The sequence below is a fragment of the Oncorhynchus masou genome, chromosome 32 (assembly GCF_036934945.1).
Source record: "Oncorhynchus masou masou isolate Uvic2021 chromosome 32, UVic_Omas_1.1, whole genome shotgun sequence".
In the NCBI taxonomy this organism is placed as follows: domain Eukaryota; kingdom Metazoa; phylum Chordata; class Actinopteri; order Salmoniformes; family Salmonidae; genus Oncorhynchus; species Oncorhynchus masou.
In genome coordinates, this window is record NC_088243.1 from 43,687,362 (window position 1) to 43,706,421 (window position 19,060).

At 44.5% G+C, this 19,060-nt stretch overlaps 1 protein-coding gene across 14 annotated transcripts in view; it reads right to left on the minus strand.

The window, feature by feature from the left end:
- Nucleotides 1-2,093: 2,093 nt before the first annotated feature.
- The window catches only part of LOC135526107 (serine/threonine-protein phosphatase 2A 56 kDa regulatory subunit gamma isoform-like), a 47,659-nt gene continuing 30,692 nt past the window's right edge, over nt 2,094-19,060 (minus strand). For 2 of the 14 annotated variants that reach the window (XM_064954212.1, XM_064954216.1), the window contains exons 4-15: nt 18,433-18,525; nt 18,155-18,285; nt 17,933-17,992; nt 17,611-17,719; nt 16,559-16,612; nt 11,380-11,550; nt 10,026-10,153; nt 9,290-9,391; nt 6,056-6,128; nt 5,777-5,815; nt 5,414-5,454; nt 4,777-4,842 (exon numbers count right to left, since the gene is read on the minus strand). In XM_064954212.1, the coding sequence (XP_064810284.1) occupies nt 5,783-5,815; nt 6,056-6,128; nt 9,290-9,391; nt 10,026-10,153; nt 11,380-11,550; nt 16,559-16,612; nt 17,611-17,719; nt 17,933-17,992; nt 18,155-18,285; nt 18,433-18,525 (954 nt within the window). In that variant the 3' untranslated portion in view covers nt 4,777-4,842; nt 5,414-5,454; nt 5,777-5,782. Of the gene's footprint in view, nt 4,843-5,407; nt 5,534-5,776; nt 5,820-6,055; nt 8,399-9,289; nt 9,392-10,025; nt 10,154-11,379; nt 11,551-16,558; nt 16,613-17,610; nt 17,720-17,932; nt 17,993-18,154; nt 18,286-18,432; nt 18,526-19,060 lie in introns of those variants that run through there. The other 12 variants (XR_010453240.1, XM_064954214.1, XR_010453241.1 and 9 more) reach the window with 12 other exon arrangements.

Below are 19,060 nucleotides of genomic sequence, written 5' to 3' on the forward strand. Positions count from 1 at the left end.
CTGTGTATATTGGTTCCAGACTTCCCTGAAAAGTTGCTTATCACAGGGACTATTCGATTCTAGTGCAGTACGCCACAGGATGTTTTTGTGTTGGTCAAGGGCAGTCTGGAGTGAACCAAGGGCTACAGTGGGGCAAAGGATTATTTAGTCAGCCACCAATTGTGCAAGTTCTCCCACTTAAAAAGATGAGAGAGGCCTGAAAAAATCCAGAAAATCAGATTGTAGGATTTTTTATGAATTTATTTGCAAATTATGGTAGAAAATAAGTATTTGGTCACCTACAAATAAGCAAGATTTCTGGCTCTCACAGACCTGTAACTTCTTCTTTAAGAGGCTCCTCTGTCCTCCACTCATTACCTGTATTAATGGCACCTGTTTGAACTTGTTATGAGTAGAAAAGACACCTGTCCACAACCTCAAACAGTCACACTCCAAACTCCACTATGGCCAAGACCAAATAGCTGTCATAGTTGAAGTGTACCTATGATGCAAATTGCAGGCCGCTCTTATCTTTTTAAGTGGGAGAACTTGCACAATTCGTGGCTGACTAAATACTTTTTTGCCCCACTGTATATCTGTTCTTAGTTCTACATTTTTTTGAAAGGGGCATGCTGAATTAAGATGAGGAAAGCACTTTTAAGGAACAACCCAGGCATCCTCTACTGACGGGACAAGGTCAATATCCTTCCAGGATACCCGAGCCAGGTCAATTAGGATGGCCTGCTTGTAGAAGTGTTTTAGGGAGCGTTTGACAGTGATGAGGGGTGGACGTTTGACCTCGGACCCATAAACAGACGCAGGCAATGAGGCAGTGATTGCTGAGATCCTGGTTTAAAACAGCAGAGGTGTATTTAGAGGTCAAGTTGGTATCTATGAGGGTTCCCATTTTTACGGATTTGGGGTTGTACCTGGTAGGTTACTTGATCATTTGTGTGAGATTACTACATCTAACTTAGATTGTAGTATGGCCGGGGTGTTAATTATGCATATCCAAGTTTAGGTCACCTAACAGTACAAACTCTGAAGATAGATGGGGGCAATCAATTCACATATGGTGTCCAGGGCACAGCTGGGGCCTGGGGGGGGGGGGTCTTTAACAAGCGGCAACAGTGAGGGACTTATTTCTGGCGAGATGGATTTTTAAAAGTAGAAGTTCGATCAATTTGATGTTATTTTAAAATGGACAAAAAAATGGACAAAAAAAATTAACCCTCCTTTCACTTTGATCAGGCGGTGGTGGCGTAGGGGTCCATAACCACTACATTATAGTTTGCCTGAATGTCACGTCCTGACCTTAGTTCCTTTTTTATGTCTCTATTTTAGTTTGTTCAGGGCGTGAGTTGGGGTGGGCATTCTATGTTTTTGTTCTGTTTTGTATTTCTGGTTTTGGCCTGGTATGGTTCCCAATCATAGGCAGCTGTCAATCGTTGTCTCTGATTGAGAACCATACTTAGGCAGCCTGTTTTCCACTATGGGTTGTGGGTAGTTATTTTCTGTTTAGTGTTTTTGTTGCACCTTACAGGACTGTTTAGTTTTTTTCGTGTTTTCTCCTTTGTTATTTTTGTGTTCAGTTTAATAAAATAACATGAACACTTACCATGCTGGGCATTGGTCCGATTCATCCTATTCCTCATCAGAAGAGGAAGACAATCGTTACACTGAATCAAGTAATTTTCTTTCAGTCAGACCCCAAATAGGTTATTTAGAGTCCTCGTGGTCAATAAAGTTACCTACAATGAATTGTCACAACTTGATTTCAGTAGTATGCTCAGCTCAACAGTACGACAAAAAAGGATCATTACATTTCACAACATTTCACTCTCTATTGGACAGTCTATTAAGAATATGAGAATGTACTCTAGATGGATTTGAGAGACATTTTATCATGGTTAGTTCTATAAAAGCAGTGACAGAAGTGCTGCCCGCACACTGCAAAATAAGTTTAGACTAACTTACAGTATACTACTTACTATATTATATAGTAGTTTTGCTAACCCTTTTTATTTCAGGTCAATCATACTTAAACTGTCAAAACTCCTAACAACTGTCCACGTTGAGACTTCCCGTTAAGTAATATGACTCGAGAATTGATGTATGGTTGAAAATATAAAATCAAATATTCTCTTTATTCATTCAATATAGATGTATACCACTTGAAACTGTGAGAAAAGCTCAAAGGCTATGGACTGAAATCTGGTCAAAGACATTTTGAATAGGGAACAAACCTTGAAGAGTTCAAATAGATACAATTATGACTTATATTTAATAATGCAAAGTTACAAGTGAAAGAGGAAAAGAATGTATGTGCCACATTGACTTCTTGTCATTGCTATTGATGTTTTATTCTGTACAGAGGACCATTTTGTACAAAATCTAGATCGATAACACTACATAAAACAAAGTAAATCATATGTATACAATATTAAATGAAGCCATATAGTACAGGTCACATACAAAAGGACACTTGTCAAGTTATTATATTTTGTAAAGTACATGTTCAACTAAAATCCTGCAAAGATGCTGCGGTCAAGCAAAGAATTTAGAAAAACAGTCACCAACATTTTTTTCCCGTCTAACTTGTTTTACGAGTCATTTATCTATGGGTCTACACAAAAACAACAGTTCGAACACAAACAAAATGCAAACTGATAACATATCTTAAACCAATACCGTTAAATAAAAAGCAAATATATTCTTTTATGATAGAAATTGTTTTGGTGAGTGCCATTCTTCCAGGGGAAAAAATACATGTTTAACATTGGTTGTATAAATGTACACATTTTCCATTCAAGCAAATATGAATAATACAGTTGCCAAGCCTCGATCTGTCTGTTTTAGCATTGGCCATTTCCATTGGCAGCTACAATGCTAAAACTAGCATCCAGGCTATAAGTTACCAGGGACAACACAAAACACATTACAGTTTGTATACCCATGCTAGATTTGGAAGTTCAAACAATGGTTCAAGAGATGACCCACTTGTAAATGTTAATGTCCAAAACTCCTGGATTTGACAGCTTCCAGAATAGACTGTACATATGTAGTCAATGGGATACAGAGCTTCATTGAATATACAGAAACATGTCACATCTTTCAAGTTTTCAGGAAGTGCTTTTTAGGTAGTTCAATATACTTTTTCTTAACAACTACACGATTCATCTACTTCCAAGAGTTATTCTGGTCTGGAATCACCGCTCGGTCTCTACTATCTCTGTGAATGTGCCTGTGAATCAGTATATATTATTGGCAATGGACAGTCCATTCAGCTCCACAGAGAAGCACATCTGGATAAGAGGGTGGTGGTAATAATTTAAAAAACAACAGGAGGAATAGTGAGCATGCTGGGGGGGATACGAGATGAACACGACATTGATATCATGGGTACCTCTGAAATAAATGGAGGTCAATGCCTGACTAGCAAGTAGCTCCAGGACTGCTGAAGCCTGGATCATCAACTCAATGTCTATTCCACATTGGTTCAACTTAATTTCATTGAAATTACATGGAAACATTGATTCAACCAGTGTGTGCCCAGTGGGGTATGCATTTAAGACGGACTAGATTGCAGTCAGGCTGCGCAGAAACACTGATCTACAAATCATCTTGCATCCCAAATAACTACTCATTATGTAATACCCCCAGGTAAGGTGTCATAATGTGATTCCAGTAAAAACCGGCTACAGATGTTGAAATGTCTAAGAGGGGCTTTTGAGTATGACAAAAAGGGTGGAAACTAACAACCACCCAATGTGTTTCTATATATGAAATAAACCATTGGTTGTACCATTGTTTGAACTGTCAATATTTCTGTCAATAATTTCACTGTGAAATTTCCAGCTCACATATTGTAGATGGAATTCAACAGATGGGTATGAGAAAGGAAATAAGACAAAATAAAACTTTTATATGGCACAAACTGTAGAGTGTAAAGAGTCTAGTGTCCACAGAGAACATCCCTTCCTCCCTCTCTCAATCCCTGTCACAATGTGACTTCATCAGAACAGATGGATCAGTCACTTTATTAAAAACAGCTTATTAAAACAGCTTATTAAAAACAATTGTCAAAACATCCGAGGCCAAAAAAATGAAGGCAAACAACGCAGGCACTACCTAGCTAGTCGCCCTTGTTAAAATCACAGAGAGAAAAATAGACGCAGAAACAAAAAAAAGTACACAAATGGTCTTGGCACTGGCAGATGTCCCTGGGATAAAAATTAAGTCCAGAAAGTCGATCCAACAGTCCTACCCCTCCATCTAACCATCTGTTTTTGGTTGTTTCCCCTTGACAGAAAACAGAAGACGAAAATAAGTCTCCCTCATTCAGTTTTTGCTCTCTACGTTTGTTGTGCATTTCACATGAGCTTGTCATGTCGCAGGTGGAACGAAATGTCCCCATTTTCATTCATACAATAAGAGCAGGGAGGGATGAGCCGATATACTGTTTTATGCACAATTCAGCGGAAACAATAAGGAAAACAATGACTCCGCAGGACCGACAGCTAAAAGAGTTGCGGCCCCACCCCTCCCCCCAAAATAAACACCAGAGAAAGCAGAAATCCGAGGGAGGTGGGGCAGTGTACTGGCGAGATAGGGAAAGCGAGCCAGTATTTTGAATGTGCTGTGTGGGTTGGGAGGTGGGGTGTGGAGGGGCGAGGGTACTCCTTTAGGGGACTGGACAGAAGAGAAGAGAGAGGAGGGGCAGACCTAGAGCCCATTGTGGGTGGTGATCATGTCATCGGCGCGGCGATGGGTCTCCAAGGCTTTTGCGGTGTAGATATCCTGAGGGAGATCCGAGTCGCGCTGCACCAGAGGACGGTCTTTTCTCTGGTCTCTCTGTTGTAACTGCAACAATGGAAGGGTGGGGAGGGTTAGAGGTGATAGTTAGCTCCAAAGGGATAAAATAGTTAGCTTGTGTAACTACATTATTTCCCTTGGGTTTAGCACTACCAAGTTTGCCACAAGTACCACTTCCTTGTTCACATCAATTCATGCTAAACTTTCTCAATTGACAAAAAAATGCTAACCATGCATCATCTTAAATGAACTAATCCAAGTTTCAAAGAAGAAACACCAAACAGGAAGGTGAGAAAAGAGTTGATGAAATGTTAGTGATAAGCTACCAGGACTAGCCCCATGTCATTTAAAAACACATGCAAGGCAGATCCAGTAGATACTGTACATAACAGACAATAACAAATGTACTTGATTCCAGTGTTCAGTCCATAGTTTGACTTGTCATTCCTTCTCTATAGGAGCTATGCCTATTTTGAAGAGAGGTCAGGGCCCATATTCATAAAATGTCTCAGACTAGGAGAGGATCTAGGATCCATTTAGATCATAATGAATAAGACTATAGGTACGGAGGGAACCTGATCCTGGACCAGCATTGGTAGATAAAGAAGTCAACATTTACCTGAGTGGATTCTTCCGTTACTGTCTTTTTTAACCTGTGAACTTCTTCAGAGGTTAATAGACCATCAGACTCCATTTCTACTGGTCCATTGAGGACAGTGGAATCAACACACATAAGAAACTAATATAACACAAAGTAAAGACAAAAACAATGGGAACTTGTTGCATGCAAAGAAAGATGGAATCAAAGGTTAGATAAGCAGAAGGGTTGAAACTCTGACGCTGGAGTCATTGCTTCTATTAGTGATTTGGTTATAATTTAAATGGACGACGTACAGACATTGATCATTCAGTTGAAGCCTCTAAATCTAAAAGATGTACGTTAGTACCGTGATTAAGTAGATATCATAAAATATAATTTTACCTTTCACTAGGACTCTGATCCAATATCCACATTAGCACACTACCTAGAATAAAACAATATATTGGGAATGCAATTTAGTAGATAGGTTGAACTCATTGGCTATGGCACCCAACCAGTCACTTGCAGTGCATGAGTATAAAAACTGGTCATGCTCTGCACAGCATACCAGAACAGTCCTCAGGGGGTACAGAAAGAAAATAAAACAACTTCAGCTCTTTAGATGGCACACACAAACTATGCTGTGAAGTGAGTCTTAGTGCAGATGTGTCCCTCACTCACATGTGGATTGGATTTGGCAAGGTTCTCAATCTTGAGCCAGGCCTCTTCCCTCTCTTTTGACTTGGCCTTTTCTCTATAGGACGAAACAGACAAAACGTCAACATCATCATCATCTAGTGTTATGTCTTGTAAAATCCCAAGAGTAAACAGTACTGCGAGGAGCACGTTTTTCTATGCAGGCATTTGTCTATGGAGTAGCCTACCCCTAGAGATCAAGCAAAGAAAAAGTACAAATGGCTTTAAAAGGTTTTACATTTGGAAAAGGTTGTCTAAGTAAGAGAAACCACTCCACTGCCCCTTGTGCCCCCTACTGCTGGTCAGGTGTATTTATTTGAAGGATCGGTATGATGTGCAATTAATATAGTTGATTTTTAAGGTTAGGGAAAAGTGCCACTTTAAGGATGTCAATATAAATTAATGTATTTATGGTTGTTTGTAATTGTGTCTTACCTTTTAATCATTGTGTTGTTTTTTACCGTCGAGGACCACTTTGGAAACAAGTGTTTTAATTAATACTTTCAAGTGATATCCTCTGGGTCCACATTGTACATGTCTGTTACCCAAAATATAGTCATCAACATGAGGATCCCGAGTGAACCAGCATTCTAAGGCAAGCGGCATCACTACAGTCCCTGGTTCGAATCCAGGCTGTATCACATCCGGCTGTGATTGGGAGTCCCATAGGGTGGCGCACAATTGTCCCAACATCGTCTGGGTTTGGCCAGGGTAGGCCATCAAGATTTCTTAACTAACTTGCCTAGTTAAATAAGGGTTAAATAAAATGTGCCATTACAATCTACAAGTAACTGCCAAAATAAAGGAAATGCCAACATAAAAGTGTCTTAATATAGGGTGTTGGGCCAGGCGAGCCAGAACAGCTTCAATGCACGTTGGCATAGATTCTACAAGCGTCTGGAAGGGATGCGACACCATTCTTCCATGAGAAATTCCATAATTTGTTGTTTTGTTCAATTAGGTTGAGATCTGATGACTGACACGGCCATGGCAAATGGCTTACATCATTTTTATGCTCATCAAACAATTCAGTGACCACTCGTGCCCATTATCATCCTATAGCAATGTCTGTAAAAAAGAGTGGACATATCCATCAATCACGTGACACCATTAATTTTAAGACTCAATATCGCATTGAAGCCAGTTAAGATGGTGCCTCAGGAAAACATAACATGCGCAGTTTGAGCTACTCAAGGAAGTTATTTTGCATGCTAGCTCAGTGCCGCTCCCTCTCATTGATTAACTCAAGTTGAAGGCTGCAGGCTGCAATTAGGAACAAAATTAATGTGTGACTTTCAAATAAAATTGGTTCAAGAACATATATCTGGTGTATTAGAAACAATTATTGGTACCATGATTGTAATTCAAAAAATGTTATTAAACAAAAATGGACATTTATAATTTATAATAATTATAATGGGGGGGGGATCCTGTTTTCTGCTAACAGTACTGCGGTTGGCCTTGAACTTCCATGGCTTCAATGAGAGGGGGCAGTCTTCTCCCCTGGGGCTTAGCCATGGTAGTCAAAATATTGGATTGCCCAGCATTTCTATACAAGACCCTAAGCATGATTGATGCTAATTGCGTAATTAACTCAGGAACCAGAACTGTGTGGAAGCACCTGCTTTCAATATACATTGTATCCCTCATTTACTCAACTGTTTCCATTATTTTGGCAGTTACCTTAGGGTATGAAAATCTGAATGAGAATATTGAATCATAATCTATAGTCATCATTAAAATAGTCTACACATTGAATCAATCTATAGCTGTGTTGCACGGTATACTGAAACTTCAAGAAATGTCAAATCTCAGCGAGCAGAACTTTCAAGTTTCTTAATATTATATATCTTGACACATTGATTAAAATAATAATGGCCTCTAAACCTTCAAGCTGTGTACTGGAACCTATTCCAACTAAACTACTGAAATAGGTGCTTCCTATGCTTGGCCCTCCTATGTTGAACATAATAAATGGCTGTCTATCCACCAGATGTGTACCAAACTCATTAAAAGTGGCAGTAGTAAAGCCTCTTGAAAAAGCCAAACCTTGACCCAGAAAATATTTTAAAAACTAAAAATCGGCCTATATCGAATCTCCCATTCCTCTCAATTTTTTTTGAAAAAGCTGTTGCGGGGGCAAATCACTGGCTTCCTAAAGACAATGTATACGAAACGCTTCAGTCTGGTTTTAAACCCCATCATAGCACTGAGACTGCACTTGTGAAGCTGGTAAATTACCTTTTAATGGCATCAGACCGAGGCTCTGCATCTGTCCTCGTGCTCCTAGACCTTAGTGCTGCTTTTGATACCATCGTTCACCACATTCTTTTGGAGAGATTGGAAACCCAAATTGGTCTGTGGATAGTTTGTCCTCTGACAAATCAACTGTAAATGTCGGTGTTACTCAAGGCTTCATTTTAGGACCACTATTGTTTTCACTATATATTTTACCTATTGGTGATATCATTCGGAAACATAATGTTTACATTCACTGCTATGCAGACGACACACAGCTGTACATTTCGATGAAACATGGTGAAGCCCCAAAATTGCCCTCCCTGGAAACCTGTGTTTCAGACAAAAGGAAGTGGATGGCGGCAAATGTTCTACTTTTAAACTCGGACAAAACAGAGATGCTAGATCTAGGTCCCAAGAAACAAAGAGATCATCTGTTGAATCTGACAATTAATCTTGATGGTTGTACAGTCGTCTCAAATAAAACTGAAGTACCTTGGCGTGACTCTGGACGCTGATCTCTCTTTTGACGAACACATCAAGACTGTTTCAAGGACAGCTTTTTTCCATCTACGTAACATTGCAAAAATCTAAAATTTTCTGTCCAAAAATGATGCAGAAAAATGTATCCATGCTTTTGTCACTTCTAGGTTAGACTACTGCAATGCTCTACTTTCCGGCTACCCAGATAAAGGACTAAATAAGCTTCAGTTAGTGCTAAACACGACTGCTAGAATCTTGACTAGAACCAAAAAAATGTATCATATTACTCTAGTGCTAGCCTCGCTACACTGGTTTCCTGTTAAAAACACTAAAGCTCCTTTCTGAAGCTTCTAGATTGCAATAGTCTACATTACAATCTTTAGTCAGCATTTGCCATGTACAAATGTAAATGATAGTATTACATCATAATTCATAGTCTTAACTACAAGTCAAGACTTCAGATAATTATGCTCCTCTCAAATGATATTGTTTACATACTTATTTTTCTCTGCTCTGAACTGCTGTGTGCAGTCATCAAACAGCTTCTGGTTCATCTCCATGAAGAGCTTGAGAGCGTTGTAGATGAGGCCATGGATGGTCCTGCACATACGCACGCACACACAGAAGTCAGTCAGTCTACTGTCATGTCTTAAAAGGCAGCCCTGTCCTCCATCCCAAACCAAAATTTGATTCAGGGGAATGAGTAAAGTAGGTCTGTACTAATGTTGAGCTCTCCGCATTCAACACTGCACTTTCAGAGCAGCTTAAGTTAAATAACTCTCATTCCACATAAAACTGTTTGGTAAGGTGTTGACATTGAAGGGGCAATGTCTTTCCAATTCAGCTAAATTCTATACATTTCCTAGGGGCCTGGGTTCTAATATGAATGATTGGAAATTTTTCAAAACTGAACGTATGATTGAGCCTGCCTGGAATGCCAGATGGGTGCGCACTTTTGGGTGCACACTTTTGGGACTATTATATTGGTTCCATTGCACCAGGCAAGCTCAATCAATGTTTTTGAAAGACAACAAATAACATTTGAACCCAGGTCTGGCTGACACTGCATGTCCTGAGAAATGGAAGTAAGTGACCAATGGGGCATTCTGATTAGGCCACAAAGCGGAAAATGTTTTGCAATGAAAAAGTTGCATTTATTAGTCCCTCCCTCTTTCAGTTTGTCATCTTCCGTTTGGTGCCCAATGAACGCGGCCCAATTGGAGGGGCTACTTACTTGTTCCAGTGGGTCTTGGAGTTACGGTAGAGTGCCGGGAACATGATGGGCAGGATTTTGGCTGCATTGTCGCTGATTAGACTCATGATGTACTCATTGTTCCAGTAGTACAGAGCTCTCTCTGCTACCTGCACAGTGACCACAAGCATACAGCACCATCGGTCAGGACATCTCACTCAATATGATAACGGAAGGGGAAGCCATATACTGTAGGGCATCAGAAGGGTAAGGGACACCCTCTTCTTGTCCATAGACTGCTTTCAGGATAAGGAAATGAATATGTATTTTGAGTGACCTATCCCATTAATTGCAGGAGCATTAGAGGGGCAATAAGAGTACTACTGATGAGTAGTCTTGAAAGAGGAAACAAAAAGGTGACAAAATTAACATGTCACATCCTTCCCTCAAGCCTATAATTATGGGCACCCTTGATAAAAGATGAGCGAAAAAGACTGTATAAATAAATATAAATGCTGATGTATATTGCATTCTCAAAAAACTATGCAATGCTCAGAGAAAAAAATAGTTTAACAGGTAATACAAACAGTCTCTAAAAGACAGGGTTCAAAAGTATTGGCACCCCTGTTTTCAATACTCCAGCAACCTACCCGTGTGAGGATAATGACACAGCCATTTTCTAAAACGTTTTATGAGAATGTACAACTCATTGGGAGGGATCTTAGCCGCAAGTTGATCTTCCAACAAGACAATAACCCCAAGCACTCGTCAAAATCCACAAATAAATAGTTAATTGACCACTTTGGGTTCAGTCTCTGTACTTGATGCCTTGAAAACCTATGGTGTGAATTGAATAGGGCAGTCCAAAAGAGCAAACAAAGGATATCAAGGATCTGGAACGATTATTTATGGAAGAATGGTCTAAAATCCCTCCCAAATTCTTCTCCAATCACATAAAACATTTTAAAAATAGGCTCAGTGTCGTTATCCTCGCATGGCTAGGGTGAGGGAGTATTGAAAACAGGGGTGCAAATAATTTTGACCCTTACCTTTTTGAGATGATTTTTTATTACTTGTTAAACAAAATGTATTTCTCTTTGCAATTGTATTATAAAATAATATAATTTCCCAATTTTTTTGAGCCTATTATTTTTTATAAAGGGTGCCAATAATTATGGACCTGACTGTATATTAAGTCAGTTCTCTACTACAAGTCTGATCCAGGCATAACCGTTAAATTCCTGGTTCTTGTTTTGTTTCCATTGTAATGGACTGCTTAGTTCTCGGAACCAAATAAAAGCATTTCACTACTGAATTTTACTTTCCCACAAGATTAAAGATCAAATGGCACCAATAACAGGGTTCCTGTGGGGCATGGGGTCAGAGGGTCAGTCACCTGGAAGTGCGGGCTGGACACACACTTTGCCAGCTGCCTGAAGAGTGGCTCCATGACCTTGACGAACTCAGACGGCTCAATGACATCCAGAATCTCCTCCAGCTCATTGAGGAACATCACCTCTTTGGGGCTGTGAGTCTTTGGCCAGTATTTGAGAAGGGCCATTACCACCTGGGAAGACAATGATCAGTGAGTGGAGTGGATATTGACCAATATATTAGTTAGTAACACTTTATAATGACTGCCATGAATAAGCATTTACTTTAATATTACCTTTTTATAGTGTATATGCGAATACTAAATTAGTAAATGATTTATAAACTTGTAATGAGCATTTACACTTTTATCAAAACTGATCAATTTTGATAAATGGGTTGATATGCATTGCAATAGCAATACCTTCTGAGATGATGCAATACAACAACACAGAAGGAAAAAGCAATACAACTTCAGCCTGTAACAGCTTTCTTCTGTGGACAAAGGATCGGACCAAAGCGCAGCGTGGTTAGAGTTCAACATGTTTAATAAAGACCATAAATGTGAACACTACAAAATACCAAAACAACAAATGTGAAAAACCGAAACAGTCCTATCTGGTGCATAGACACAAAGATAGAAGACAACCACCCACAAAACCCAACACAAAACAGGCTAGCTAAATATGGTTCCCAATCAAAGACAATGACTAACACCTGCCTCTGATTGAGAACCATATCAGGCCAAACATAGAAATGGGAAAACTAGACACACAACAGAGAATGCCCACTCAGCTCACGTCCTGGCCAACACTAAAACAAAGAAAACACAAAAGAACTATGGTCGGAACGTGACAGAACCCCCCCCCCTCCCCCAAGGTGCGGACTTCAGCCGCAAAACCTGAAACTATAGGGGAGGGTCTGGGTGGGCATCTGTCTGCGGTGGCGGATCTGGCGCAGGACGTGGACCCCACTCCACCATAGTCTTTGTCCGCTTTAGTCTCCTCCAGGTAACGGCGACCCTCGCTGCCGACCTAGGATTGTCAATCCTACTAAGTGGCCCCACTGGACTGAGGGGCAGTTCCGGACTGAGGGACAGCTCGGGACTGAGGGGCAGCTCGGGACTGAGGGGCAGCTCGGGACTGAGGAGAAGCTCCGGACTGAGGGGCAGCTCGGCAATGAGGGGCAGCTCGGCACTGAGGGGCAGCTCGGCACTGAAGGGTAGCTGACGGCTCTGGCGGCTCTGGACAGGCGGGGGACAGGCGGGAGACTCTGGCGGGTCTGGACAGGCGGGAGACTCTGGCGGCTCTGGACAGGCGGGAGACTCTGGCGGCTCTGGACAGGCGGGAGACTCTGGCGGCTCTGGACAGGCGGGAGACTCTGGCGGCTCTGGACAGGCGGGAGACTCTGGCGGCTCTGGACAGGCGGGAGACTCTGGCGGCTCTGGACAGGCGGGAGACTCTGGCGGCTCTGGACAGGCGGGAGACTCTGGCGGCTCTGGACAGGCGGGAGACTCTGGCGGCTCTGGACAGGCGGGAGACTCTGGCGGCTCTGGACAGGCGGGAGACTCTGGCGGCTCTGGACAGGCGGGAGACTCTGGCGGCTCTGGACAGGCGGGAGACTCTGGCGGCTCTGGACAGGCGGGAGACTCTGGCGGCTCTGGACAGACGAGGCGCACTGTAGGCCTGGTGCGTGGTGCCGGCACTGGTGGTACTGAGCTGAGGACATGCACCTCAGGGTGAGTGCGGGGAGGAGGAACAGGGAGTACTGGGCTCTGGACATGCACAAGAAGCCTGGTGCGGGGGGCTGCCATCGGAGGGCTGGTGCGTGTAGGTGGCACTGGATAGACCGGACCGTACAGGCGCACTGGAGCTCTTGAGCACCAATCCTGCTCAACCTTACCTGGTTGAATGCTCCCGGTCTCCCTGACAGTGAAGCGAGGTGGAATAGCCCGCACTGGGCTGTGCTGGCGAACCGGGGACACCATGAGTAAGGCTGGTGCAATGTATGCAGGCCCAAGGAGACGCACTGGAGACCAGATGCGTAGAGCCGGCTTCATGGCACCTGGCTCATTGCCCACTCAAGCCCGGCCGATACGAGGAGCTGGTATGTTCCGCACCGGGCTATGCACCCGCACTGGGGACACCGTGCGCTCCACAGCATAACACGGTGCCTGCCCGGTCCCCCTCGCTCTCCGGTAAGCACAGGAAGTTGGCGCAGGTCTCCTACCTGGCTTCGCCATACTCCCTGTGTGCCCCTGCCCCAGACATTTTTGGGGCTGACTCTTGGGCTTCCATCCGCACCGCCATGCTGCCTCCTCATACCAGTGCCTCTCCTCCTTCGCTGCCTCCAGCTCTGCCTTGGGGCGGCGATATTCCCCTGGCTGTGCCCAGGGTCCTCTCCCATCTAGGATTTCCTCCCAAGTCCATTTGTCTAAATATTGCTGCCTCTCCTGCTGCTGCTGCTGCCTCTCCTGCTGCTGCCTGCTACCATGCCGCTTGGTCCTTGGTTGGTGGGTGGTTCTGTAACGGCTTTCGTCTGTGGATGAAGGATCGGACCAAAGCGCAGCGTGGTTAGAGTTCAACATGTTTAATAAAGACCATAAACGTGAACACTACAAAATACCAAAACAACAAATGTAAAAAAACGAAACAGTCCTGTCTGGTGCATAGACACAAAGATAGAAGACAACCACCCACAAAACCCAACACAAAACAGGCTACCTAAATATGGTTCCCAATCAAAGACAATGACTAACACCTGCCTCTGATTGAGAACCATATCAGGCCAAACATAGAAATGGGAAAACTATACACACAACAGAGAATGCCCACTCAGCTCACGTCCTGGCCAACACTAAAACAAAGAAAACACAAAAGAACTATGGTCGGAACGTGACAGACCCCCCCCCCCCCAAGGTGCGGACTTCAGACGCAAAACCTGAAACTATAGGGGAGGGTCTGGGTGGGCATCTGTCTGCGGTGGCGGCTCTGGCGCAGGACGTGGACCCCACTTCACCATAGTCTTTGTCCACTTTAGTCTCCTTCTAGTAACGGCGACCCTCGCTGCCGACCCAGGATTGTCAACCCTACTAAGTGGCCCCACTGGACTGAGGGGCAGCTCGGGACTGAGGGGCAGCTCGGGACTGAGGAGAAGCTCCGGACTGAGGAGAAGCTCCGGACTGAGGGGCAGCTCGGCACTGAGGGGCAGCTCGGCACTGAGGGGCAGCTCGGCACTGAGGGGCAGCTCGGCACTGAGGGGCAGCTCTGGTCTGAGGGGCAGCTCCGGACTGAAGGTTAGCTGGCGGCTCTGGACAGGCGGGACACAGGCGGGACACTCTGGCGGCTCTGGACAGGCGGGACACTCTGGCGGCTCCGGACAGGCGGGACACTCTGGCGGCTCCGGACAGGCGGGACACTCTGGCGGCTCCGGACAGGCGGGACACTCTGGCGGCTCCGGACAGGCGGGACACTCTGGCGGCTCCGGACAGGCGGGACACTCTGGCGGCTCCGGACAGGCGGGACACTCTGGCGGCTCCGGACAGGCGGGACACTCTGGCGGCTCCGGACAGGCGGGACACTCTGGCGGCCCGGACAGGCGGGACACTCTGGCGGCTCCGGACAGGCGGGAGACTCTGGCGGCTCCGGACAGGCGGGAGACTCTGGCGGCTCCGGACAGGCGGGAGACTCTGGCGGCTCCGGACAGGCGGGAGACTCTGGCGGCTCCGGACAGGCGGGAGACTCTGGCGGCTCCGGACAGGCGGGAGACTCTGGCGGCTCCGGACAGGCGGGTGACTCTGGCGGCTCCGGACAGGCGGGTGACTCTGGCGGCTCCGGACAGGCGGGTGACTCTGGCGGCTCCGGACAGGCGGGTGACTCTGGCGGCTCTGGACAGACGAGGCGCACTGTAGGCCTGGTGCGTGGTGCCGGCACTGGTGGTACTGGGCTGAGGACACGCACCTCAGGGCGAGTGCGGGGAGGAGGAACAGGGAGTACTGGGCTCTGGACATGCACAGGAAGCCTGGTGCGGGGGGCTGCCATCGGAGGGCTGGTGCGTGTAGGTGGCACTGGATAGACCGGACCGTGCAGGCGCACTGGAGCTCTTGAGCACCAATCCTGCTCAACCTTACCTGGTTGAATGCTCCCGGTCTCCCTGACAGTGAGGCGAGGTGGAATTTTCCGCACTGGGCTGTGCTGGCGTACCGGGGACACCATGCGTAAGGCTGGTGCAATGTATGCCGGCCCAAGGAGACACACTGGAGACCAGATGCGTAGAGCCGGCTTCATGGCACCTGGCACATTGCCCACTCTAGCCCGGCCGATACGAGGAGCTGGTATGTTCCGCACCGGGCTATGCACCCGCACTGGGGACACCGTGCGCTCCACAGCATAACACGGTGCCTGCCCGGTCCCCCTCGCTCTCCGGTAAGCACAGGAAGTTGGCGCAGGTCTCCTACCTGGCTTCGCCATACTCCCTGTGTGCCCCCTGCCCAAGACATTTTTGGTGCTGACTCTTGGGCTTCCATCCGCGCCGCCATGCTGCCTCCTCATACCAGCGCCTCTCCTCCTTCGCTGCCTCCAGCTCTGCCTTGGGGCGGCGATATTCCCCTGGCTGTGCCCAGGTTCCTCTCCCGTCTAGGATTTCCTCCCAAGTCCATTTGTCTAAATATTGCTGCCTCTCCTGCTGCTGCTGCTGCTGCTGCCTCTCCTGCTGCTGCCTGCTACCATGCCGCTTGGTCCTTGGTTGGTGGGTGGTTCTGTAACGGCTTTCTTCTGTGGATGAAGGATCGGACCAAAGTGCAGCGTTGTTAGAGTTCAACATGTTTAATAAAGACCATAAATGTGAACACTACAAAATACCAAAACAACAAATGTAAAAAACCGAAACAGTCCTGTCTGGTGCATAGACACAAAAATAGAAGACAACCACCCACAAAACCCAACACAAAACAGGCTACCTAAATATGGTTCCCAATCAGAGACAATGACTAACACCTGCCTCTGATTGAGAACCATATCAGGCCAAACATAGAAATGGGAAAACTAGACACACAACATAGAATGCCCACTCAGCTCACGTCCTGACCAACACTAAAACAAAGAAAGCACAAAAGAACTATGGTCAGAACGTGACACAGCCTCAGTTCAAGTACTATAAACAAGCGATTCACAAGGAAATGTGTGGAGAAATTTCACATGACTTACTGGTTCAGTGAGAGTGCTGTCCTTCTCTAGAAATTGCACAACACAGTATGCCAGCTAGGGGGAATAAGAACACAATATATTACACAATTAGTGTTGATTCAATTAGTGAAGACACAATCTTATTGTTTTGACATTTACACCAAAAATATTCCGAAAACAAATCATTGTAGTAACTAATACTTTGGACGCAGTAATACTAGCAGTATAACGGCGATATAACTGCAATGTTCTGTACTGCAATGACAATTACTGTAAGGCATGTTTCCTCATTTTGCATTAGGCTGGGGCAAAACAGATGCTAACACATAGATCAAGCTCTAATTGAGTTACTATGCTATGCAATGGCCCACAGAGCAGACTAAGAACTGTTCCACCAGCTCAAGGGACCCACTTGGCTGACAGCAGTCATACAGGGAAAGAGACACATGCCGGCCCAGAGAGCGAGAGAGAGCAAGTGGCCCCCGACAAGGACCTTTGTGACATAGTAACTCAGGCTTGTGAATGCCAGGTATCGGATTACAGCTAACTTGGAGCAGCCAGGATACTGCTCTCACCTCCCCCACTCACTGCCTGAACAGGCCTGACCCAACTGGAAACAACACCACTGTGTGCCAACTGGCCATAACTAGGGCTATACTCAGCCATTTCCATAGATTTCTATACATTTCCATAGGAGTATTCAGCAGGGAAAAAAAGGAAAAAAAATCAGAAAGTTGCAGATCGAAATTTATTGAAGAGAGCTGAAACAACTCCCTATTCTTGACGACAGAGAATCGTGTCTGTTCTACACAATGCATTTCTATCTGAACGTTCTGTACCTTCTCACCCTCCTGAACCGAGCCCAGGGCAGCATGGCTGATAGCAGAACAATCATCAGAACTGTGTCATGTTGATTAGGGCCACACAATGGAAAACGTTTTAAAATGTCTTTCACAGGAAAATGAAAACACATGTTTGGACAAGTAAAGGTAGTCCCTCCCTGTTTCAGTCTGTTTTCTTATCTTATGTGCCTAATAAACATGACATTAAACACGAAAAAAAGAAGGGATTACCTGTGGATGGTAGACACTAAGTGATTTGACTTTGTGCAAAGGCAACAGGACCTTTAACAGGAAAATCTTGTGCTCCTCTTTTAGTGGTAAGGCAAACCCATTGATTATACTGTGAATGGAGAGAGAAACAAATAATTCAACTGAACTAAAAATAGTAACAGAAAATTAAAAGGATAAAGGATAAACAACAGCTGACCATGAATGGTTAGAGATCCTATCTGCAGTCGAGATAGGATGAGACCAGTCATGAGACTGGATAACAGTCAAAAATAACTATTCTAACTCCACTGCAAGACACACTGGATTAGAGCTTAAAGTGTACCTTCCGAGTATCTCCAGTAATTCTGCTATTCCATTATGGTGCTCAGTCTCATAGATAAACCTGTTAAAAACAGAGAGCCATTTTATTTAGTTACGCAGCTAAAAACATACATTTCTTAGTAGTTATAAAACTAAACAACCAAATTCACCATTGAATCTTCAGCAATCAATTTGATGTGTTAAATTATCTAAGATTAAACAAATCGGCTGAAATTAAACTCACCTATAAAATATATTATTGATGTGTTTTCTGATGTAGGCCCGTAGTCCCAGGAATTTCCCATAGATCCTGTGGAGAGTGGTTTTGAGGAAGTCCCTCTCCCGTGGGTCCTCACTGTCAAACAGGTCTAAAAGCTGTGGACACATGACATCACTCCCATCAGACTCGAAAATACCAAAGACAAGACTTTACACTTAAAGAAAGAAATGCCCTTGCCATCACAATAAAACTGTGTGAGCATTCAACAATGTGCAAGTATCCATGTTTCTATAAGCTCTTACCTGCATCACAAATTTTTGGTCGATGTACTTCTTTGCTATGTTCGGTTGAAAGTCAGGAGATTCTAAAAACCGAAGGACAAATTCGTAGACGAGCTGTAAAGAAAGAAAACCTTTTACAAATACCTAATTTGCTGAATGCATATAAAGAAAGACCATGTCCAAAATGCTAGTCATAATCTTTCCTTACAAAAATGTTTTGTAAAATCACAGTAATTCCCCAATGCAAATCCTATCATAATAAAAAAGAATTGCGAATTGGATTCATTCCCTCTACCACACAGAACCCCACTAATCCTACCAATGGAAACTCACAAGGTGGCTAATAACAGACCTCCATCCTATGCTAGCTTGCTACCAATGGCCCGGCTAGCTGTCTAAATCACCGTGACCCCAACCAACCTCACTACTCACTGGACCCTTTTGATCACTCAACTAAGTATGTCTCTCCTTAATATGCCTTGTCCATTGCTGTTCTGGTTAGTGTCTATTGGCTTATTTCACTGGAAAGCCTCTAGTGCTGCTCACTATACCTTAACCAACCTATTAGTTCCACCACCCACACATGCAATGACATCTCCTGGTTTCCATTATGTTTCTAGAGACAATATCTCTCTCATCATCACTCAAT